Source organism: Delphinapterus leucas, chromosome 12 (assembly GCF_059928025.1).
Source record: "Delphinapterus leucas isolate spDelLeu-1000000601 "Yukka" chromosome 12, BTC_Dleu_Yukka2, whole genome shotgun sequence".
In the NCBI taxonomy this organism is placed as follows: domain Eukaryota; kingdom Metazoa; phylum Chordata; class Mammalia; order Artiodactyla; family Monodontidae; genus Delphinapterus; species Delphinapterus leucas.
In genome coordinates, this window is record NC_143140.1 from 24,255,081 (window position 1) to 24,280,115 (window position 25,035).

The 25,035-nt window shown below is 42.1% G+C and overlaps 2 protein-coding genes across 13 annotated transcripts in view; one reads left to right on the forward strand and one right to left on the reverse strand.

The window, feature by feature from the left end:
* Nucleotides 1–14,874, forward strand: part of DOP1A (DOP1 leucine zipper like protein A) — a 126,618-nt gene extending 111,744 nt beyond the window's left edge. For all 9 annotated transcript variants that reach the window (XM_022590297.3, XM_089921782.1, XM_089921787.1 and 6 more), the window contains 2 exons: nucleotides 1–1,715; nucleotides 3,142–14,874. In XM_022590297.3, the coding sequence (XP_022446005.2) occupies nucleotides 1–306 (306 nt within the window). In that variant the 3' untranslated portion in view covers nucleotides 307–1,715; nucleotides 3,142–14,874. The remainder of the gene's footprint in view (nucleotides 1,716–3,141) is intronic.
* Nucleotides 376–25,035, reverse strand: part of PGM3 (phosphoglucomutase 3) — a 25,223-nt gene continuing 563 nt past the window's right edge. Inside the window, exons 1-13 of one of the 4 annotated variants that reach the window (XM_022590303.2) lie at nucleotides 24,857–24,965; nucleotides 23,204–23,409; nucleotides 21,546–21,730; nucleotides 18,815–18,882; nucleotides 13,225–13,358; nucleotides 12,118–12,313; nucleotides 10,544–10,701; nucleotides 8,869–8,952; nucleotides 6,240–6,338; nucleotides 4,562–4,678; nucleotides 3,522–3,644; nucleotides 2,533–2,706; nucleotides 376–1,523 (exon numbers count right to left, since the gene is read on the reverse strand). In XM_022590303.2, coding sequence (XP_022446011.1) covers nucleotides 1,434–1,523; nucleotides 2,533–2,706; nucleotides 3,522–3,644; nucleotides 4,562–4,678; nucleotides 6,240–6,338; nucleotides 8,869–8,952; nucleotides 10,544–10,701; nucleotides 12,118–12,313; nucleotides 13,225–13,358; nucleotides 18,815–18,882; nucleotides 21,546–21,730; nucleotides 23,204–23,407 — 1,632 coding nt within the window. In that variant the 5' untranslated portion in view covers nucleotides 23,408–23,409; nucleotides 24,857–24,965 and the 3' untranslated portion in view covers nucleotides 376–1,433. Of the gene's footprint in view, nucleotides 1,524–2,532; nucleotides 2,707–3,521; nucleotides 3,645–4,561; nucleotides 4,679–6,239; nucleotides 6,339–8,868; nucleotides 8,953–10,543; nucleotides 10,702–12,117; nucleotides 12,314–13,224; nucleotides 13,359–18,814; nucleotides 18,883–21,545; nucleotides 21,731–23,203; nucleotides 23,412–24,856; nucleotides 24,966–25,035 lie in introns of those variants that run through there. The other 3 variants (XM_022590304.3, XM_089921794.1, XM_022590305.2) reach the window with 3 other exon arrangements.

Below are 25,035 nucleotides of genomic sequence, written 5' to 3' on the forward strand. Positions count from 1 at the left end.
AAAAACCCGGAGGAGGACAACTCAGGGAGAGCGCTGGGCTGGGAGCCGGGGCACTTGCTGCTCACCGTCTGCACGGTGCGCAGCCTTGAGCAGCTCCTGCCATTCTTCAACGTGCTCAGCCAAGTCTTCAACAGCAAAGTCACCAGCCGATGCGCAGGACACTCAGGGAGCCCCGTCCTCTACTCAAACACCTTCCCGAGCAAGGACATGAAGCTGGAAAACCACAAACCATATTCCAGCAAAGCCAGGCAAAAAATAGAAGAGATGGTAGAAAAAGATTTTCTGGAAGGGGTGATAAAAACTTGAGCGACATAGTGGTTCCATTTAGTTTAAATGTAAATGTAATTATTTAAAACATTGCTCTGAGTTGTATAGTTTCTTTTTGTTTTCTTTTTTTTTTTTTTTTTTTTTGTATGTAACGAAACACGTTTCAGGTTGTATTTAATTTAAATATTTGTAAATAAGAACGAACGTCTGACTGTGGCCTGAATCAAGCTTAAATATTACGGGCGCATATTGATTATGGTGCCTAAGAGAGATCTATATATACATAAATAGTCCATTATGGTCCATTGTTTTACTGTCCTGAGTTGTCTTAAACCTGCCAAATACACACTGCACATTTTTTCTATTGGTTTCAGGCTTTGTTTAATTTAGATTGGTTGGGGATTTTTTTTTTCTTTCCCTTATTTAACCCACATTCTAGTATCAGAAAGCCGTCACTTCTCCGTCAGAGGCTTGGTAATGTATTACAACTCGTTTCTCCCACATACCTTCACTAAGAGGAGTAATGAATAATTGAAGCCTGGGCCACACATCCTTCCTTGTAAGTGTAGCACGAGCATCTCAACCTCGGTACGGAGTACAGGTGTATACAGCCTCCATAGTCACAACTCTAAATTCCTGGTGATGTTAACTGAAGAGAGGTAAGTCATCTAAGAATTGTTCTGGAGACTCTGCTATGAAAAAATTGGTTATATGAGGTCTTCTCCAACCTCCTCGTTTGTATTAACAATGGTGAGTATTAGTACTGCAAAATGACTGAGGTGACGATGACGGAAAAGACATCATATGGAATTGGTAATAAATAAAGTTTAATTTTCTAGCAGCCTTCATGAATTTTTCCTTGCATATATTATAAAGTTAATGACTGAATCATATACGTAAGCTCCAATAGTTTACATTAGTGTGATTGATATTAGAGGTAAATTTCAGTTTTTAAAAAAGACTAACAAGTATAAGGGCTTACCTATTTCTAAAGAATGATTCTGGTAGTGTTTGTTTAAGAAAAATAATCAGATCTAGAAATAATCCAGTAAGGTACAGACTAAACATTTATGATTATGTGTTTGAACCTGTCACAATAATGGCAGTACTATTATCCTGTAAAAAGTTTTTGAAAGTCTAGTTTCTAAAAAATATAAAAATTGTCCTCAGAAACCTGGTTGAGGTCTTTCTCCAATCCCTCCAGCCAGCTGAAATACTGCCAAGCTCACTTCATATGCAAGGCTGTCCGCATTTTCCTGCAAATTACATGAAAGGATATTAGATGAGAAAGACACAGCATCTACCAGGTTACTTGCAACTTTAGGGGAGGTAGCTTTCTGATTTTGATTCACTAACAAATATTCAAACGAGAACTTTTTTTCATCTTTCAGTAACAAATTACAAGACCCTCAGATAAATGAAAAACAAGTCACATTCTTCTAAATCGGGTAAGTTCCTAGTTAACTAATTTTATAAGCTGATTTGATTATCATGCTAAAGCTCTGAATAAATTCAATAGAACCTAGTCCTTAAAGGCAAGAAGGCCACAACCAGCCTAAAGAGTAAGTAACTCTTAAGGCCCCATCCTCATCCACTAGGGATATTTATTCAGTATATTCTGGGACGGCCTAAGCTTCTGCAGAAAAGCTACTGTATAAGTTAACGGTAAATATCTCCTTCTGAGAGCTATTTACCTAGTCACCCCACTCTAACTGCCTCAGCTGAGCAAACACTTTTAAGTCTTTGACCCTATCAAGAAAACAGAGGCACAGAGCAAGGCTGTCATTTAAAGGAAATATTTTGAAAAACAAATTGAAAAGTCCAGAGACAAAGATGAATTTCAAGCAGTATGGATGACGGTACCAGTTGATTCAGAAATGGACTTGAACTAACCAGCTATTTTCATAAAGCAACAGGATGTTTTTTAAATGAAGGAAAAAGGTATAATCCACTTCAGGATGTATGTGCTTAATATGTGTCAAACTAAGTATGGTTTAGTACACTAAGTGTTTATTAGTTATTCATGCAGCAGTTAGAAATATGACACTTTCAGGAAATCTAGAATAAATTATAAGAAAAATATTTGGGGGAATTCTGTTCAACTGTGTAACTACTACTGATGAAAATAACCTAAAAGGCTCCATAAATCTCACACATTAGAGATTCCAACACCATTAAAATAGTTTTCTCTCCTGCTGCCTGCCCTCCTCCACCTACGTTAGACTCTCACTGCACATTCCTCCAATAGAATTTGTCCCAGCTTACCTGCGAGTCCGCTTCTGCATAGACTCGGACTATGTCTTCGGTACCAGAGGGCCGGACAAAAGCTCGAGAAAGCCTGTACTTCTTCACCAGCTCATTGATGGCCTCCTGGAGTCCTGGAGGTTTAACTGCTTGTCTTTCGGCATCTGTGGTGCTAATAACTTGCCTGTCTGCAACCTAAGCACAAGCATTTCTCATTTGTTAACCATATCGCACTCCCTTTCACAAGCTTAACCCCATTCAACATAATTCCCACCGAAAGATTATGGCCATTTCATGTCAACAGGAACAGGCCCACATTTCAGCTTACTGTACCACAAAGAGTACAGCACTGAGATTTCCACAGACTGTATTACAGTTATTACTAAAATAATGGCCAGTAAGTACTGTATGACTTAGTCATTGATCAAATAATCTTAGGTATTTAAAAAAAGAGGGTCATAAGAATCTCCAGAAAAAACTGATCTGAACAATCGGCAGCCGTTTCTGTGAGCTCTGGCTTCCATATCTCTGTCTTTCAAAAATTCTGTTGGTGAATGTGTAATCTGGTATAAATCTGTATAGAAATCAACCAGCAATTTATCTGAAATGCCTTTAAAAATTCTCTTTCAGCCCACAGATTCTACCTGTCAGCATCTAGCCTCTGGAGGTACTCTGTAAGCCAAGAATAATGCAGAGGAAATATTTACAGTTGACTCAACAGGCTATCCAGGACTCGCTTCAAAATAATACTAGGGACATGGAGGGCACCTGTTGAAATCTGTTCTCTCTACACATGTTATCTTTTAAATTTTTATAATAAAATCTTTTAAAGTGATACATAATATCATTTATACTAAAGTTGGAAACCAGATACTTCTAAATAACAATAGAATGGTTAAGAGCGATTCTATAATTTTTAAAGATGTAAGAAAATAGTCTCTTCTATGCAATATATATTTATAGTTTAGTTAATTTTCAGAAAAGAAGTAATTTTAAAATCTCGCTCACACCTTAACTTTGAGCTGTCTGTTTGGAAGATCTGTATAGAGGGCATCCCACTGCTGTACGGTCAAGCCCTTCAGAGCCAAGATTGCCTCAATCACCAGCATGTCAGAAATAGCATCACCAGTTGCCTGCAAGATGCAGAAGCAGAATACAAGCAGAGCGTGGACATGAATGCTTCTGTCTCAAAACCAATCGCCATGTCCTGGCTGCCCTCCCCACCCCACCCCCCGCCCCCAATGCAGGTAACTGACGGGGGTAAATACGAACTACAACGAGGGAAAAAGGTATCCATGGAAGACAGCAGTAACAGGTCTACCAAGAATACTGAGACGAGCCTGCCTTTAATCTTCCTGCTCATCTGTGAAGTGTAACGAACTCTTAAGGTTCCAGCATTAACACTATATGGCTCAAAATTTTACTTACAACTAGATCCCTTTTGAGATACTATGCCACGATGATGGAAGGCCTCATGCATGGTAAAGTGGAGAAATAGGAGCTTTGGTGGTAAGACACACCTAAAGTTGGATCCATACTGTGCCACTGAGTCGCTCTAAGTAAGTCTTTGTTTCTTCATTTATAAAACAGGAATTATAGTGACCCCTCTCCCTCTGTTACTGCAAGGATTACACAGTGAGGTATGGAAAGTGCCCAATATGCACAGGACCCTCAAACATTAGTTCTATTGCTTTCCGCCGACCTACACTTTGTGCTTCCATTGCCATATTCTCCACTCCAATCCAGTAATCTGACCCACATATGTGCCTTGTCAGAGACTATTTTTCCTGAATTCCCTTGAGAAGGCTGGTTTCAAAACATATGCTTAGATACATTTAGTAGCTGAATCTGTTGACTCCAGCTATAAGCTACTCATTACTTGAAAATATGAAGCACATAAACATTGTCACTGCATTTCAGTATAAATCTAAATTGTTGCAAGGAAGCCACCACAACTTCTCCACTCTGATGTTTTATACAGCACATTATTCTGTCCGCCTTCTGAATAATGTAAAAGTAACCAAGAGTCCACCACCCCCTCAGTTCTGACCTGGTTAAACAAGTCAATCACGTTTTCAAGCATCTTAGCAGCTTTCCTCTTCTTATCTTCTTCTAATTCTTTTGCTAGTTGTTTTATCTTCATTTCAGCAGCTTTACTAAACAGAACCTACAATCAAAACATAACAAAAATCAGAAAACACTATCCATGCCCCAGTCTTACGTACGATCATCCCAACTAAACTGCTTTTGAAACTCTCAATGACTCTGGAGAAACTGAGGGGAAAATGGCAGCCTCAGAATGTATGAAATTAGTATAAAAGACCAAATCAGAACTCAAGATATTACAAGGGGGGGGTGGGGGGGAGTTCCTTTATGGATTATAAAACTGGGTTATCAAAATATCAAATAATCAAATATATCAAAATAAAGATTATAAATAAAATATCCCATTGGCAAAGGAGATGCACATGGCGAGTTTATGATGTTGCCCTCAGCCAGCTGAACCAGTGCTGGGCAGCCAGGGTTCCTTAAGCCTTATCTGTATTCATTTTACTTTGAAGAATATAACTCACTGCAATTAGTACAGTTTTCTTGTCCTAAGTTTTTAAGGACATAAACTAAGCAAAAGTAGAAAAGAGGTTCATCTTATATATTACATTATGGCAAACAGTGCCATGGATGTTTAGTATAATAAACATCATGTTGCTCAGGATTCCTGCCCTTTTGAATTGCCTTGCCCATGCATGATTTTAGTGCCTTCGGAGGCCCAATACTAAAGAGGAAAAGCTACACTACATTCAGCCACTTGATGATATACAAAGAAGTTTGCTGGTAAACTAAGATGCACACTGGTCACTTGTTTTGTGGAACCACGGCCATTTCCATTCATTTACCCTCCACCAGGAGACCTGAGCAGATGCGACATACCTTATGGCCTGTGAAGACTAAAATATTTACTATCTATCTGCCCTTCAAAATAATTTACCAACCCCTGCATTAGATCACTGAAGTTATATTTTAATTGCATTTTCTAGGAACTCATTTTTCTTCTCATATTCATGGCCTCTAGAAGCCAATTTTGAATTAATGAAAATTATTTGACCTAGATAAAATTTTCTGTTAGCCACTTCAAGTCCATTTATGAAATGAGGCTATGTATAAAAAAACATTTAATAAAGAAATATTCTGAACGTTATGAATATGCTAAAGACCTATTAATATACGTTAAAATAGTGAATGTTATGATACGCAAATTATATCTCAGACCTTTAACATTTTCTCGCTAAGAGCCATAAAAAACTTTATATGCCAATTCTAATTACTTTAAACTCATTTTTAGTTGCTAGTAACTTTCAACCTTTCCAACACTTTTCAATTCACCACAGCTACTGAACTTTCCTTTTGCCACATATGGCCAGTTGAAGGAAAATATTTTTAATGGGATGTATAGACCATCTGGTTGTAGGAAAATTAAGACCTGCCATGTTTCTGAAACTATATTATAGGAACAAATTAGTATTATCTCTTCACACTCGAAGATCATTATAACCTAAAAGAGCCATAGTTTCACAGAACATAATAATATATTAACTAAATCTTATTCTATCAATCACCATCCCAGTCATTTCAACAAAGTGGAATATTACCTATTACTACCCAGATACAGAATTCCATCACTGGAGAGAGGTGCCAGCTAAAGCCAGATGCCACTGCTTACGAGAACTTACTGTGCCATGCCCGTTTGCTTCAAAATAAACTCCAATGTCAAATTCCTGAGCCTTGTGATGCAGATGTTTTACACCAGTTTTAGTACAATAGACAGGTACCTGTAACACACATGTTTAAAGAAACAACAGCAGTTACTCAATCGGCAAATATTCACTGTGACCTCTCATCCCAGGGAACAAAGCTTCCGGAGCTTAGTCTAGTGAGGAAGACAGCTAAGCAATTGAAATACTAAGTGTTAAGTGTCACTGCGGGGGAGTGGCTGCACTGTAGAAGCACACAGCTGAGAGAAAAGCAGGGTGAGAGCGTGAGAGGTCCCTTACAAGATAATGAAAGATCCCAAGTTGGGGAGTGACATGATATAATTGTTTCTGAAAGCTCCGTGTAGCTACAGTGTGGAGAATGGCTTAGAGCGGGGGGTCTGCAAGCTTTTACTATGAAGAACCAGGTAACTAATATTTCAGGCTTTGCAGGCCATGTGGTCTCTGTCACAATCGCTCGATTCTGCCACTTTAGTGCGAAAGCAGCCACAGACCATACAAAAACAAACGAGCACGGCTGTATTTCAATAACACTAGAAACAGCTGGCCAGCTGGACGTCGCCCACAGGCCACTGTCTGCTAAGCCCTGGCTCAGGTTAGGTGGTTTCTAGGGCTAATCCCAGTAAGAAATCACGGTGGTTGGGACAGCAACAGTGGGTAGCAAAAGCCTTGGATGGATCTGCCAGACAAGCATGGCTGAGGAAAGACGGCAGCAAAACTGCAAAAGAGAGCAAGCTCAAATGAGCCTGGCATTTAACTGGATTCAGGGGACCTCAGGAATGGCTAGTGCTGAAAATATTTAACCCATAAGAGAATGTGTTGAGAAGGAGTAGCTTCTGATGTTGTTTCTTCAACAGGGCATTTTACTATAAGGAAGTTTTGAGACAGAAATTAAGAAAATACTCAAATAACCCTAACACTGAGAATCCCTAGGAAAGGCAGGCAACTGGGCCCCAGCTGGAGTCCCTTGAGTAAGTTTACTGGGCACAATCAGGGCACAAACTAGCAGCCTCCAGATGTGTTTTATTTGGACTACCCACTATTTCTTTTAAATTCTGAATCAGCTGCCAAGACTTAAAAGGCAGGAAATTCACACAACAACTCAGACTTTCAGCTTCTCCTGAAGACTCTGCCCAGAGGGGGCAGCAGCTGGCCTGGCATACCTTCCTAGTCCTCGCCCGCCTGCTGGCTTCGTTCACTGCCCCCATCCAGACCCTAAAGGAACCTGACTTTGTCACTCCTGCTTTAACAACAATAGAATGGCCACAAAAACTACTAAAATGCAGACATTTGAAAATGGATACACAAATGCTGGAAAATACTACACTAGCCAGGGAAAAAAGAATAAAGGCAAAAAGACCCAACTTCTTCGGCCCTGCAGCCTCTAACTCTTAAAGCAGGTAGCATGGTACAGAGGATAGTCACCTACCTGGTGGATGCTGGGGAAAAAAATCAGAAACAAAATCTCTCACCAATCCAGAAAACATCTCCACAGAAGAAGACAGGTTTTATTACTGAGTAAGCGTTAAGCCAGACTGTGACGCACATCTCAGGCAATCTGCTAAGAGATGGCGAGACAGGAAGAAATCCCACCCTTTTGCAGAACTAAAGCTAGCTAGTGATCAAGATCTCTCCTCAACCGAATGTGAGGGAGGCTCCTTTGAGCCTGAATAGGTCCTGTCCTTGGCCGTGTCTGCAAGAGCCCAATTTTATCAGGAATCTTTTGCTAACTCACTTTAGCCAGAATCCCCTTCCCTCAATATCTGACGGAAGTCCCTACCCGGTAGCATCTGATCACCCAGGCCTGCCTTCAGCAAAACTCCTGTTAGGTTGGTTTAGCCAGAATCCCCCCTAGCCGCCCCCGTTCCTCTTCGTACTTTCCCATCCACCAACCCCCTCCCTCACACCTTATTCCTTGGCTACAAAATCCCCACTTTTCCTTGCTGTGTTAGGAGTTGAGCCCAGTCTCTGTTCCCCGCTACAAAACCCCATGGCGATATATCTATTGAATAAGCCTACTTCTTAGGAAGACGTCACAGTACCTTCTGTCACACGGAGTTTGTCCTAAATCTACCTGATAAGTGGAGTGGCCACTGGTGTTAGCTAACTGCCCTTCTGCAAAGGAATAATACGACTTCTCCTCTCTCTGTCAAGAAGCTAGGTGTCTGGCTCTAAGTGGTAGCTAGGTGAAACCCTCAGGAGGCTGAGGCACGGGATGCTACCTTCCTTGACGTTTATATTTCAAAGAGGTGACTCCAGGCCCTTACGGTAAACACCTCTGAACTGTAAAACTGGCCTATTTCACCTAAAAAGGTTGATACTAATTTCAAAAGGACAGAGAAAAAAACTAAGTTTTCTAAAAGAAATACTCTCAGAAAAAAGAGGGAGGAAAGTCTCTTTCCCTTTTTGCATTAGGGACAATTGAACTTTTTCTTATTTTTGATTTCTATTTATCCTTAAGTAGACAACAGCTCAGCTTCATGCACTTCAACCTATTTATTTTTGTGAGGGCATTATTTTCCTCACAGAAGCATCTTACAATAGAAGATAATGATGAAGAAGCTACCAGAAAATGGAAATGTTTCAATACCTTCATAACTTCTTCCAGGTAGCGTGTTGAACTTCCATTGGCATATGCAGTTTGTACGACACCAAGACTCAAACTGTCTCCAATCTAGACAAAAACAAGGACAATTACCTTGCCATCAAAAGTAAAGACCCTACAAAAGCAAACCTTTAATCAGAGTTCTAAAGGATGACAAAATTATCAGCCAGTTCAGCTGTGCCTTAGTTTTATGCAATAAACAACTCACCAAAAATTTACATGTATGCCAGAAAAAAAGATAAAATACTTTTGAGCATTATTTAAAGCAACTGTACAAGGAATCCTTTTTTTTTTTTTTAAATCACCTGATTTCGTTTCTGTTACTCCACGGTTTGTATCAGGATTCACCCTTAGTGCTGTATATTCTGCGGGCTTGGACAAATGTATAAGGACACGTCTCCCTCTTTACAGTATCATATAGAGTGTTTTCAGCCCTAAAAAGCCTCGTGCTCCACCTATTCATCCCTCAGCACCCACTTCCCCCCAGCCCCTTGCAACCACTGATCTTTTAACTGTCTCCAGGGTCTCTGTGGGATTTTCTTGCAGAATATCATATAGTTGGACTCATACTAAAATACACAGCCTTCTCAGATTGGCTTCCTTCACTTAGTAACATGCGTTCAAATTTCCTCCACGTCTTTTCATGGCTTGATACATCTTTTTTTTTTTTTTTTCCTTCACTGCTGAATAATATTCCATTGTCTGGATGGACCACAGTCCACAGTTTATTCGCCTATGAAGGACATCTTGTTTGCTAAGGAATCCTTTTCAAAGAAACCTGTGGTTTCTTGATCTCTTTCTCTTTCGTTTTTAATAAAAGTATACACTGAATTCCTAAAGTACACATTTTCCCGATTGTGATAATTATCATTACATTTTATACTTACAGCTAACCTGAGATTTCCAAAAGAGCATAACAAAATAAATCTCACGTTACTAAGCTTATCATAATCGTAGTAAATAAATCCCTCAGAGGAGGAGATTTTCTATTTAAACTTGAGGCTCTGGGGAATGATGTTCGTGGAACCCTCATTAAAATATCAGTTATGAAGAAACCAAAACTTCGTAAAGCTGCAGATCATGAAACTTTTTGCCAGTATGAAAACGAAAAGACTGGGCTTCCCTGGTGGCGCAGTGGTTAAGAATCCGCCTGCCAATGCAGGGGACACAGGTTCGAGCCCTGGTCCGGGAAGATCCCACATGCCTCGGAGCAACTAAACCCACGTGCCACAACTACTGAACCTGCGCTCTAGAGCCCTGGAGCCACAACTACTGAGCCCGTGTGCCACAACTACTGAAGCCCGCACGCCTAGAGCCTGTGCTCTGCACGCAACAAGAGAAGCCACCGCAATGAGAAGCCTGCGCACTGCAACAAAGAGTAGCCCCTGCTCACCGCAACTAGAGAAAGCCTGCGTGCAGCAACAAAGACCCAATACAGCCAAAATAAATAAATAAAATAAATTTTTTTTAAAAAAGAAAAGACTACTCTCTTCAGGTTCCAAACCAGAGCCCCAGTGTTGAAATGACTGGAATGACCACTTCTCTTGTGTTTTCTGGCCACTTCCCACGATCATGCCTCAGACATTCAAATGACTGCCTGATACCGAACAATCTCCCCAGTGAGTCTTGCTTGAAAGGGCAGTCCGTCCCCGTACCATACCTCCAACAGGGGTTCCTTAAGGAAACTGCTAATGAGTGCTGCTATCTTGTCTCCGTCCACGAGATGAAACTGACCATCTGCATCATGGTAGTAGTAAATTATTCTGTCTGCATCTCCATCGAAGGAACAGCATCTTTCATTGGACTTCATTTCGATTCCTGCCACACAGAATAATTCAAAATGAATAATTCAAATTAATTGAATAATTCAAAATAATTCATATTTCTTCAAATAAAGGGGGATAAAACTCAGTGTAAAAAGTTTTTGGTTTTTCTCTCACACCAGTTACAAGGGAAAATTCTTTCGGTTAAGTATTGATCGTAAGTGACCTTCTGTGTTACATGGAAGCATGTCCACTATGACTTTTCAAGAGGTGTTTAAAATTATCCTTCCAGGGCTTAAGCAAAATTAAACATGTGCTAGGCAAATAGAGCCTGTCCTCAAGATTTACAAAAATCAAATGTCAGTTGAACAAAGTTTCTCCCAATTTGTAAACTGAAGCCCAGCTGAAAGGAATAAATGTCTTTATAACTGCAGATAAAGAACCATTACTATCCTTCCATGATCAAGCACAGGGTACAATCAAATATAAATAATTGGAGTGTTTTGTCATTGAGGAGAATCCTGATCATTTCACCTGTCTGAAGCGCTACATAAACATATGTAATTGTTTTTGTACCTGAATGGAGATAATAGCTTCAAAGTCAAGGGAAGAGGATTCATTTAAATGGAAAGAAAACAACATAAAAATAATTATCCTTCCAAACAAAAACCAATGTCGTAAGCTTTAAATAGTATACAGGTTTACTGTATACAGGGCAAACTCTTTCACAGCTAAGTGAAAAGAGCATTCAAAATCTATCTAAGCTGAAACCCGATATGATACTAAAATAAAATTCCATTTTACAAGCCAGAGGTCTGGCAATACAGATTCCCACATAGTGTTTTGAGAGCTATACGTATTGAATTGAATGCAATTTCCCTAGCACCACAATGTCCTTTCTCATATAAAAAATAACCGGCAGTAGATGAGGTATGTGCTTGAATCCTGAAAAAAGTGAGTTTTATTTGTTAACACCATCAATAACAAGAAACACTGGTCATTAAGAGCAAAGGATTATAACCTGTGAGAGACCAATGGCTTGTGTAACTTGTGTAAAGTTACTGAAACCTCAACAGCTGTGTCACATCAAATCTTAGACAATGTGGCTGTTCCTTTGCCATGACAGCAGCAGATGGACAAACCCACCCCAGACCTACAGAGAATGAAACCCTCGGACAGAGCCCAGGAATCTGTGTGCGGACCAGCCCTCCAGGTGATTCTGATGCCTGCTAAAGCTTGAGAGCACTGCTCTAGAATCCCACCTTGATTTTGCTTTCTCCACCAGATTTCCTGCGCCCCGTGAGGAGCGCTGTGACTCGCAGGCAGAGAGCAGGCTGTGCTCCATGTGGTACCGAACAGCGGGAAGAGGCCCGGATGTGTAACGGCGGCAGGGCCAGGACCAGCTCACCTGGCCAGCTCTGTTTGTGAGAATGGTTTCAGGGAGAGCGCGAAAAACACATCTTTCACATACCCTGCGGAGGTTTCTGATGACTTTTCACAAAGTCAGCCCCACATAAATGATTGAGCTTCCCTTTGGTCCCATCGTTAAACAGCTGCACTGACAGCCCCTGGGAGAAGTAGTGTTTCATTTCTCTCAGCTTCAGGGCCCCTATGCCGTTCGCACAGTCAACCTTAAGTGTTCTTTGGTCATCTCCACTGCAGGAGGCCTGAAAAGGAAAAGACATACGCAAGAAAAATTTCAAGTTGTAACAGTGAAGCATGGCATATACATGTATATATAAACATCTTCCATTATTTCAGTTATAACTCGTCTGTTTTAACCCAGGAAACAAAAGGGTACACACATTCAGATGAAAATTGTAAAACACCAAAGTAAAATGTTAAAACACCTTTTTTCAGACACAGACACTGGCACAGTTGCGTTGACTGAATAAATGATGGAAATGAAGCTTTACTAGAATTTAGCCTCCATTAAGCAAGGTCTCTTACAATATTATAGCCTGTATTACACGGCAGGCATTCAAATATGGGCATGAGTACACAGATGAGTGAGCAGTCATAGCATCCATCCTTCTCTTCAGAGCACATTACACGACCAGGCTTTTTTCCTGTCAGTCTCCTCTCCTACCCATCTCACCCCAGAATGTAAGTTCTATGAGAGCAAAGGCTTGGTTTTGTTTAACTATGCCTGACAATGACATACATCGATATTTGCCAATTAAATGAATTACACCCCTCAAATCTTGTTCAGGTTTAGGAAGCTAATTCACCTCGAAGAAAGGCTTTTTCAACAGTAGGTGCCTCAAGTATGACGCCAACAGCACCTACAGTAACTCTAAGACCAAATTCCTCTGAATGAACACAACGATAACCGCAAGTACACCACTCTTCTCCCCCCGTGAGCTCAGAACATATTACATGCCTTGCCGAGTAAATGCCAACAAAGAGTTAGCAGGGTACAAGGCCCAGACCTTGCAGAGCCCTAAAAAGAAAAAGGAGACACGCCACATTTTTGGAAGAGGAGGAGGGGTAACAAATATCTAATTAAAATAAATTGTTCAACTGATGTTATTTTGGTCATCTGCTTAAGCTCTAACCATATTCAAGAGATTTTCACCTGTTTGGTAAGTTCCACAAAGGCTGCAGAGAGTTTCTGGTAGTAACCTTCTATGGTTGCCTTTCCATACTGGCCACTGGTGTTTCGACAGTACACCATGTAGTGCAGTTGGGGCGTCGTCAACAAGCCATAATCTGTCACAGAAATACAAAAAGCAATTTACCACATTCCTTAAGAAAGAAGAAAAGTTTAGGACTCATACTGTGTGAATTTTAGGGTGACAAATCCTCTTCAAAAAAAGACATCTCGGGCTTCCCTGGTGGCGCAGTGGTTGGGAGTCTGCCTGCCGATGCAGGGGACACGGGTTCGTGCCCCGGTCCGGGAAGATCCCACATGCCGCGGAGCGGCTGGGCCCATGAGCCATGGCCGCTGAGCCTGCGCGTCTGGAGCCTGTGCTCCGCAACGGGAGAGGCCACAACAGTGAGAGGCCTGCATACCGCAAAAAAAAAACAAAAGAAGCCCAGGTGACTGGCATCTGAAGGGGGGAGGGGCAAGGCTTGTGGCACTGAGCCTTTAACCTGTGGGATGTGACCCTAATTCCAGGTAGATAGTGTCAGAATTAATTGATGGTGGAAAAGGCACACACTGGACACACACTTGGTTCTAAAAAAAATATGAACTACTGATAGCAAAAACCAATCATTTAGTATAGACGGGTAGCAGTATAAAAATACAGCAACGTAGAAAAGTAATAACTGAGTTCTATTTCCAGTAACATTACGAACTATGTAATTCAGATGAACCCTCCTCCCGAAGAAAACCAAAAATGCTGAATAAGAGAAAAATCTCTTTTTAAAAAGAATTACAGTACCAACATTATAAAGGAATTAGGCCAAAATTTACATGAAGAGAGAACTCCAGGATGTGAGCTAAGGGAAGCCAGTTTTGCTCTGAGGACATTCCTCTAAATAAGAAGTTAAGCAATGGTTCTCAGTGCAAACAGTCCATGCTGGTCTAAGATGTGCAACTGGGGGAACAGGCTCTCATGAGGCTGAAGCCCCAAAGGACTATTCTTCAAACCATAATTCGAAAAGATACAAGCACTCCAATGTTCACCGCAGTACTATTTACAATAGCCAAGACATGGAAGCAACCTAAATGTCCATCGACAGATGAATGGATAAAGAAGATGTGGCACATATATACAATGGAATATTACTCAGCCACAAAAAAGAATGAAACAATGCCACTTGCAGCAAAGTGGATGGACCTGGAGATTATCATACTAAATGATTAAGTCAGACAGAGAAAAATATCACATGATATCTCTTACATGTGGAATCTAAAACAAAAAAAACAAATGAACTTATTTACAAAACAGAACAGACTCACAGACTTAGAAAACAAACTTATGGTTACCAAAGGGGAAACGTGGTGGGGAGGGGTAAATTAGGAGTTTGGGATTAACATACACATACTATTCAATACTATATATAAAGCAGATAATCAAAAAGGACCTACTGTAGAGCACAGGGAACTCTACTCAATATTCTGTAATAATCTACGTGGTAAAAGAATCTGAAAAAGAATGGATATATGTATACGTGTAACTGAATAACTTTGCTGTGTACCTGAAACTAACACAATGTTGTAAATCAATTATACTCCAATAAAAAATAAAAATTAAATTAAAAAAAAAAAAAAAAAGGACTACTCTTCGGTGCAAGAGTGGGTTAGAAGTGAATCAGCCCCCAGGGCCTACTCCCCAGAAAGCTGTCTTGGCGCCGAGCAGAGCAGAGTGGGAAGCCCACCCCGAAGAGCTGTCACCACAAGCACAGGCCTCCCACAGACACCCAGTTCAAATTCATGTAAACACGGATCAGAAGAGCCCTGGCATCAAAGAACCTTGTCACCCACCGGCCAGGTAGTACCCCCAGGCCCCGGCAGAAGCAAACACTAAACTCAGCCAGGGAAATACACCTTTATCATAAACCTCAAAAATGTCCCACAAATATTTTTCCCAGAAAACAGCTTACAGTCAAAAATAGCTAAACACACAAGAAAGGCACCATAAGCAAGAGAAACAGCAAAAGTGGACCAGGATCCAATCAATATTCCGTGACGAAATCCCTCAATGGTCTTCAGGGTCAAGCACAAGAGTTTGGACTGGAAGCAGAAAGTCACTTTAAGCTCTTGAGCCCTGCAGTTATGTAACAGAAACGGTATTTTGTGAAGGCAACTTTGGCTCTGGTATAAGGATTAGGTGAGAGGAGGTGGAAAAGCTCAAAATAAGTGAGTAAGAGCTTAGACTAGCTTAATGGAAGTGTGTAAGGAGAGAAAAACCATATTCCAAAGACACATACTGAAGGACAAAACAAAAGGATTTTGTGACCGATATCAAAATTACCAAATAAACATTTACTAAATGACTATTATAGACAGTTACTCAGTAAAAAGCATCACCATCTATTCCACGGAACAACCCAGAAACCTAGAAGCCATTCTTCACAGCTCTAGCCTCATCACATATCACAAAATCCTTTGAATTCATTACTAATTCCAACTGTTTCCATTTCTCTCACTAGCATCAGTCTTGCACGAACTACTGCAGTCCCCCCTCTCCCCCCTGCCCCCTCCCTCCTCCTTCTCTCTCTTCCCCCCTCACTCTCTCCCCTGTCCCCTCCCTCCTCCTCTCTTCCCCCTCCCTCTCCTCCCCCCTCCATCCTTCTCTCCCCCCTCCCTCTCTCCCGCTCCCTCTCTCTCTCCCTCTCTCCCCCATCCTTCTCTCCCTCTCCCCCTCCCTCCCTCTCTCCCCCCTCCCTCCCTCTCCCTCCTCCATCTCTCTCCCCCCTCCCTCTCTCCTCCCCCTCCATCCTTCTCTCCCCCCTTCCTCTCTCCCACTCCCTCTCTCTCCCTCTCTCCCCCCTCCTTCTCTCCCCCCTCTCCCTCCCTCTCCCTCTCCTCCCTCCTTCTCCCTCCCCCCTCCCTCTCTCCCCCATCCTTCTCTCCCTCTCCTCCTCCCTCCCTTTCTCCCCTCCCTCCCTCTCCCCTCCCTCCCTCCCTCTCCCCTCCCTCCCTCTCTCTCCCCTCCCTCCCTCTCTCTCCCCTCCCTCCCTCTCTCTCCCCCCTGCCTCCCTCTCTCTCCCCCTGTCCCCCCACAACAGCCAAAGGGACTTAAAGTGAAAATGTGATCCTATTCTCTGGCATAAAGCCCTTCAACAGAGTCCCACTGCATTTGGAGTAAAGCCCCAATTCTCACCACAACCTGTAAGGCTTGGAATGACTTGGCCCCTGCTTACCTCCCTCACCCTATCTTCTACTAGCTTCCCCCAGTCTCTCTGTGCTGCAGTCACATTAACCATCTTTCATTTCCTGAAATACACTAAGTTGAAGAGAGAAATGAGCAAAAGGTTTAAAGAAAAGGAAAAAAAAAATCACTCTCAAATTTTTGTAGATTAAAACCCTAGAAAAGTGATGGTTCTAGAGATAGAATGACAGTACTGGAAAGTTCAACCATTCTGGGGATGACAGAAAGAACACAGTTTGGGACAGGGTGAGACATCACTCAGACCAATGCTTTCAAACCTCAGGCCAAGCCTGTCAACAGGTCATGGAATCTACTTAGTAGACCCAGCCATCATTTCTGCATTTTTTTAACAAAACAGATGAACACATGTCATTGAGTACGGGTAAGTACGGTTCACTGAAACTTTCATTTCAGTCATACACACAAGCACACATGTCATGATACAAAATCGGTTTCTTACTGTAGGTTGTAATACGCAGTGTAACAGACTCCTGGAGGGCTGTATGTAGCAGGTACTCAAAAATGGCAGATGAACTGATGAGCGAATGAATAAAAGAATATACGCAGCTGGAGCTATGGCAGTAAAGATACTCATTCAGAAATGAGGCAGAATGAAAGCAAGATGTGAGGAATGCCACATTAGGAGAGACAGAAGAGGAGCCCGTGGACAAGACCAACACGCAAAACAGTGGCCAAGGAAGTAGAAGGTAAAGAAAGGGAGAGGTCACAGTGTGGACTGTTGATGTTATTTCAGGTGATGTCTCTTCACAGACATCAACTGAAATAAAAACTTTAAAATATAAATTCTGAGAGTTATTCTTAGATCACAGATCCCTTTGAGTATCTGACAAAAGCTATGACTCCTCTCCCTAGAAAAGCGCATGTGCAGGTAACACAGCACGCTGTATCCAGAGGCCCACAGGATCCCTGCAGCTTAGCCAAACACGCCCCGGGAAGCCCAGGCCCCAGGTGAATTCCCGCTTTATAACAGATGAGTGTTGGGGGAGACATTTCCCTGCAGAGGCAAGGATGGAGACTCACCAGCAGTAGGCTTAGTAATGACCAGAAGAGCAAACAGAGAAGCAAAGCAGGTGAGTCCTGGAAGAGGCCAGGTTAACTGGGAATGAGGGAACACACAGGAGGTTGAGGGGATCAAGAGAAGGTATTTTAAATGAGAGAGATCTGACATCAGGAAAATTCACCTCCAAGCACAGTGGAGTCACTGCATTCACATGGTGCACAACCAACATGAGAAGAGGATTCCAGCCTGTCTTGTTGCATTTAATTCTTCTTCAGTTGATACAATAGGAAAAACCACCTGTCAGAACTTCAAATCATGATTACAAGTAGGTCAAAGATATTTTCCATTGTTATTTGACCTGTTAACAGCTGACTCCACACATGATCAGCTATTCGGGAATACCCGACATTGACAAAAACTCCCCAGAATGAACATCTTCAAGTTACCTCAGGGCTTTTTTTTTTTTTTGGTAAACATTTTAAAAAATTTATTTACTTGGGCTTCCCTGGTGGCGCAGTGGTTGAGAGTCCGCCTGCCGATGCAGGGGATGCAGGTTCGTGCCCCGGTACGGGAAGATCCCACATGCTGCGGAGCGGCTGGGCCCGTGAGCCATGGCCGCTGAGCCTGCACGTCCGGAGCCTGTGCTCCACAGCGGGAGAGGCTACAACAGTGAGAGGCCCGCATACCACAAAAAAAAAAAAAATTTACTTATTTTTGGCTGTGTTGGGTCTTTATTGTTGCGTGGGGGCTTTCTCTCATTGTGGCGAGCAGGGGCTACTCTTGGTTGCAGTGTGCAGGCTTCTCATTGCGGTGGCTTCTCTCATTGCGGAGCATGGGCTCTAGGCATGTGGGCTTCAGTAGCTGTGGCACACAGGCTCAGTAGTTGTGGCTCATGGGCTCTAGAGCTCAGGCTCAGCAGTTGTGGCACACGGGCTTAGTTGCTCCACAGCACGTGGGATCCTCCTGGACCAGGGCTTGAACCCATGTCCCCTGCATTGGCAGGCAGATTCTTAACCACTGTACCACCAGGGAAGTCCCCCCGGGGTTTTTATATCAGGAAATTCAGGATTATAAAGGAAGTTGTCTAAGATCAGCCTTGCCTACATATTATCTCCTACAGGTAAAATGTAATATGCAAGCCCAGAAAATTTTTTTTAACTTTTTTTAACTTAAAAAGCTAGTAGTTTATATCTAGGAGTCCATTTCTTTTAACTTTGTTTATCTGTAGTTTCAAACTTCTCTAAATTAAATATATATTTATTTTGTGATTTTTTTATAAAACTTTTTAAAAGATTAATTTACAAGTCAGGATAAATACATACCATGGAACTGACCTCCTAGAACAGTCACACCGTCTATTACAGACTGGGAAAGTTTCTCACTGCTGGGCCTAGGAAAGAAAAGGAAGAAAATATTACATCCCATCCCAAGACCAACTGAGCTGCTAGCTCTAAAAGCAAATGCAGAAATTCTGTGCTACCAGTTTCAGAATAACAAGTCCATTGTATTCGAACTAAATGAAACCTGCCAAGCCTGAAAACTCTGAAAATACGGGTGAAGTGTAAGCATTTTCCATTAGCCTTTCACGATATATTTCTTGGCAAGAGTTTGGCTTTTAAATGCATTTAGGAAATAGATATAAAGGATACACTAGTTAACCTACCTAAATACCTTTTCAAGTTTGACTGTAACAATACATACACTGCCTGAGAACAGCAACAATAAATACTGAAACCACAGAGCGTGCATAACCCAGGGCTGGGTACTAAACCACCAAGGGTATAGAATCTAGTTTTCATTTTAAAAAGTCAGAATAAATTATTTTTCTATCTATCTGAAAATAAGATATGTAAGATATATAACTGCCTTGTAGAAAAAGATGTTCTATATCATTTAAACCAGGTAATAGACAAGAGGCAAATACTGGGTTGGCCAAAAACTGCCTTCGGTTTTTAAGTAAAAATAAAAGACACATTTTTCATTTTCACCAAGAACTTTATTGAACAACATAATCACCCTTTTGTTCCACTACCTTCTGCCATTTTTCAGGCAACTTCATAATTCCATCTTCCCAAAACTTTTTATCTGTTTGAGCAAAGAACTGTTTTAGGTACCTTTTACAGTCTTCGAAGGAGCTGAAATTTTTTCCATTAACAGAATCTTGTAAAGACCGAAATAAATGGAAATCCGAAGGTGCAATGTCTGGTGAATACGGCGGATGAATTAGAACTTCCCAGCCAAACTGTAACAGGTTTTGCCTGGTCATCGAAAGAGACATGCGGCCTTGCGGTATCCTGATAGAAGATTATGCATTTTCTCTCGACTAATTCCAGACGCTTTTCATCGAGTGGCTCTTTCAGTTGGTCTAAATGGCAGCAGTACTTGTTGGAATTAATCATTTGGTTTTCTGGAAGGAGCTCATAATAGAGGACTCCCTTCCAATCCCACCCTATACACAACGTCACCTTCTTTGGATAAAGACGGGCCTTTGGTGTGGTTGGTGGTGGTTCATTTAGTTTGCCCACGATCTCTTCTGTTCCACATTGTTGTACAGTATCCACTTTTCATCGCCCGTCACAATTTGTCTTAAAAACTGAACGTTTTCGTTACGTTTATGTAGTGAATCACATGCGGAAATACCGTCAAGAAGGTTTTTTTCGTTTAGCTTACGTGGAACCCAAACCTCAAAGCAATTTACATAACCAAGCTGGTGCGAATGATTTTCAACACTTGATTTGGATATTTTGAGTATGTCGGCTATCTCCCGCATGGTATAACATTCATTGTTCTCAATTAATGTCTCAATTTGATAACTATCAGCTTCAACTGGTCTACCCGACCGTGGAGCATCGTCCAGAGAGAAATCTCCAGCACGAAACTTTGCAAGCCACTTCTGACATGTTCGATCAGTCACAGCACTTTCTCCACATACTGCACAAATCTTTTCTGCGTTTCGGTTGCATTTTTACCTTTCTTGAAATAATAAAGCATAATATGCCGAAAATGTTGTTTTTCTTCCATCTTCGATATTAAAATGGCTATACAAAAATTCACCAATTTTGATGTCTGTTTTTAAATGCACGCTGATATGACAGCTGTCACATACAATCTAACAAAACTGTTTCGAATGACATTAAAGACAACTAAGAGCTACTAGAGCCATCTTACGGAAAAAAACGAATGAACCTTTTGGCCAACCCAATACACATGCAAGACTTTACTGTGAGATAATAATTTGCTACAGAACATAAGTCACTTGGCTATTCTGTTACCTATAAATCTACAAACAATGGTATTTGGAAGTCCCTCTGGTAACACACAAAGGGTAAAACACCAGTCTAGGCCATTCAGAGACGGAGTAGAAATTTCCTTTAGAAAGAATCTCTGGCTAAAACCAGATCTTATGCAAAAGAGAAGGCTTCTGTTTCAAAGTACACTTTTAATCTAACATTTTACAATAACACCTTTTTGAAAAGGAAGGTAAGAGCTGCCAAACGTGACAAACGCGTAGAAATAATATAGATGGTTAATGCTTTCCAATGAACTCCAGCAAGGGAAAAATGACCTATGAACCAACAGTATCACAGGTTATAAAGTAAACCTCTAAAAATAATGACTTACAATCACATGTTCTTACTCTATGGGGGAAAAACCTAAACCCACAGAAGTAAAGGGATGGGAGACATTTGCTAAGTGCTTCTCTTGTGCCAGGAAACAGGTGTGTTGCACGTATTACTTCATGTAATCCTCAGGAAGGACTGCATGATGTAGGCTCATCATCGACACTGCACAGGTGAGTAAAGGTAAGCTCCAAAAGGTTAAGTGACCTACTCAACCCGTACAGTAAGTGTGAGAGTCGGGGCTCAGGCTCCAAAGCCCAAGCTGCAGTAGTGACTGAGCTCCTACATCCTACTGAAAAGACCAGGACGTGGAGAAGCCTCTCAGGGCAGTTCCACTTTCCTCGACTTTTTTGATTTGTCCTGGGCGCTAAAACAGATGCAACCATCTATGTGGTGTTCCCAAGCAGCTTTCACCAGTAGCTCTGATGGTCACCTGGTATCTCTACCAATCACCACGAAGGCATCTTGGTGCAGATTCACAGCTGCTTTCTCGCCGATGTCCACCAGCACTCTCGGCAAATCTTGTTCCTCAGCGTTGGCCAAACAGGTAGCATGCTCCTCCCAGGACGGTGCCAACATTTCACCCAAAGGATCAACCAATTTTACACCATTGTCTTCCTTGAAAGAAAAACAAATAATAAGCCATCTGTGCAGTTGTGAGGGTGAGGTGAGGAAGTAAACCCAAGCTGCTTTTCCCCCAACAAAAGACAGTGCTGGCCGGGCAGTTTCACTGGTGACCACTACTGAAGGCCAGGCACTGGACCAGGTGTTGTACATACATCACCTCAGTAAATCCTCACAACACACGCTATCTATCTAACTAATAATCCGATGGTTACTCCAATCTTACTTTGAGAAAACTGAGATTCAGAGCAAGTACTCTGCTTATGTTCATACAGCTAGTGTCAGTTCTGATATTAAAACATCAAATCCATCTGACTCTTAAAGCCAACAGCCACTGTGCCACACCAGCTGTTTGAAAAGGCTGTCATCTGAGCATTCGCCATCAATTAACTGACGAGGCACAACTGCAGCAGACCCAGGACCCCTGGAGATCCTTCTCACTATGGCTGGACTCAAAGAACACACTGGCCAGCGTGTCAACCAGTGGGTGGTACAGAAGCTGAAAACTGACGCCTAATTCTGGTCTGCTCAAATTTCTGGAAAGAAAAAAAGTGTAGTTCAGAGTGAATGTAAAAGGAAGGAAATAGCTCAGAATTGTTTTAAGCAGTGCTTCTGAAATTAACAATAAATGTGGGGTTCTGTCTACAAATCATTAAGCAATTAAGGTGATTTAGCCGTTCAGACACTTACACCTTCAGAGTGATACACATTTAGAAGCTGAATAAGCAACATCCTCTTGTTTTGGGGTGGGAAGGGAGGAGGTTACAATCCTTCACTAACCCACAGAGCTTTAACTTGCTGCTGATTTAGCTACAAAGGCAAAAGTCTCATGTCCTAGCAACCAAACAGAAGCATATTATTTAAGCCACGTATCAGTTATAGGCCAGTACAGAATATGATGGTTAAATTGTCTCAAAAGGAATACTTTAGAAACTTAATTGTCATAAACACTAGACCCATCAGGCCTCATCAGTATTCTGCCCAGGGCTCACCTTTGGATCCCTGGAGCCACGTGTTTGGCTGTTCACTCAGAACGGGAAACTATTCCCTAGCTAGAGAAAAGCTGTGTGAAAACTTTCAAACTGTGCTAAGTCTTTTCAAATGTTTTCCCTCTCCCCTCCCCCAGCTTGCCTCCAATCTCTTTAATCTCTGCTAAATTAACAGAGGCAACACTTTTTATTACTGATGCTGTCTCAATACAACCAACTTGGAAGGACATTCTGTCACTTCTCAATATGGACACACTCCAAAAAATGACCATCTCCTTTCACTCTCTCCACACCCTTTGAAGAGTCATGAGCTAAATGAACACTTGTTAAGAAAAGAGTTGTTTTAAAAGTAAAGGCATATAGCAATGAGAAGGCACATTCCTAGAATTAGAATTTGTGCTTTGGGTCAAAGTGCTCAGAAACTAAGGTTTGGTCTTGCAAATAAACATCTGCTTTATCAGAGCACTAAATGCATTACCTCAGGATTGTGTGATGCTGTTACCATGACTCCTATAGTAGATTTGGTCTGTTTTGACCTCAGGACAGCTAATAATCCCATTCGAAACATGACATGATCAAGGTGTTCTGCTTTCGTTCGAAATCCAGCAGTCCCATATTGAAGAGTGAGTCCATCAGGCTTCGCATGTAATACTGACTGCTTTGTAACAGCATCTAAATCCATGTCTACAAAATTAAGGAATATTTTTCAGGCATAAGAAATCCTTCAAGGACCATCTGGTTCAAAAACTGCCATCCCAAACTAACAGATCTGCCTCATTCTGAACCTCCCCCCAAAATCCTATGTTTGAGAGCGGAAAAAAATGGTAGAATAAGTCCCGGAGGTTAGCATTAACTGTACTGTTCACTTCAGGACAGAAATGAGACTGTCCCCAACAATTCCTGGACCCAAGGCAAACTTAAAATGGTCCATTCCCAACTAAAATGAAGATTCTACACCTAGATTCAGAGAATCCTACAAGGGACCGTATCATTTTACAAATGGGAACACTTAATTCTGGGTATCAATTAAACAACCTAAATTTTACATGGGAAGCTGCTGACAGACTGAGGCCGAAGGTCACATTCTCCAGTGGACTGGGGCTGCATATACAAAATATCTGGGAAATCTGTGCAGTTCTTCTGCTATTCCTCCCAGGCTACAGAGACCTATTCCCAAAAGAAAAGCAAAGGGCAAAAGCCTCCTCTCCAAGACTGCCCAGCCCTCCCAATACACCTTGCAGTGGATTTTTGTATTTTCGTAAAGGAGGCTCAGGACACCCTTCTAAATTAAGTTCGGAAACTAGCAACATCTTCCTTTTACCTTTCATTTAAATAATCAAACATCAGCCTTTAGCCCGCTAGTACTTCCTTCTCTGGGATACTCTAACTTTAAGTGGAACTTGGGACTTCCAACTCTTGTTTTCTTTATTGTCCTTCACTGCGTCAATGAACAAAAGTTAAATGTTTCCTTTTGTCCAGTTGGAAAAAGCTGGCATTCAGGACGCTAATTTAGATTGGCCTAGAGCGATCAAATCTAGTTCACATGCATGAAGACGTTTTATTAAAAAGTGACCAGTCGTCAATATATCTTGATTATTTCTAAGGGCGTAAACGAGCTGTTACGTCCAAAAGTCTTAAAAAATAAAAAAGTCAAAAAAATAAATAAATAGCCAAGGTAAAATGTTTCCACCTTTTCATGCGTTCTAGGTCCTAAAACTACTTTCAACGAGTATGTGAGCGGCTTTTATTGAAAGTATTCTCAAGTCCAAACTGTCCACTCTAAAAAAGCTAAGAAAGGCCCCCTTCCCTCCAGTCTTTAGCACCTCGTTAGTTCCCCTCTCCTCCCAGCCCCCGAATCGCCCCACGTTTCCTGGCACCCAGCCCTGAGGTCCCCCACCTAGGTGACGGACGAGACCCCTTTCCCAGCTCGAGACCCTCGGGCCCGCGCCTCCAGCCCGCTCCCGAGCCGCAGTGGCGAGTAGGTGTGTCCCGCGCGGCCCGCGAGTCAGTCCGCTAGCCGGCCCGCTAGCCTGGCGGTCGGCCGAACCCCTGCCGACCGGAAGGTCCCCTTCTCGCCGCCAAGCCTCGGGGCCCCGCTCACCTCTGCCGGGAGACACCACCCCCCCCTCACCTCTACAGCGCGGACCACCTTCCTCGCGGCGGCGGGGGGAAGCAGACTAGACAAGAACCAGACTAGAGAGGTCGGCGTCCGCAAACGTGGCCCTGCGTGGCTTCCGGCCCGTTGTCCCGCCCCTCAGCCAATCACAGCGCGGGAAGAGTCCGCGGGCCAGGCCCCGCCTCCTTGCCGGT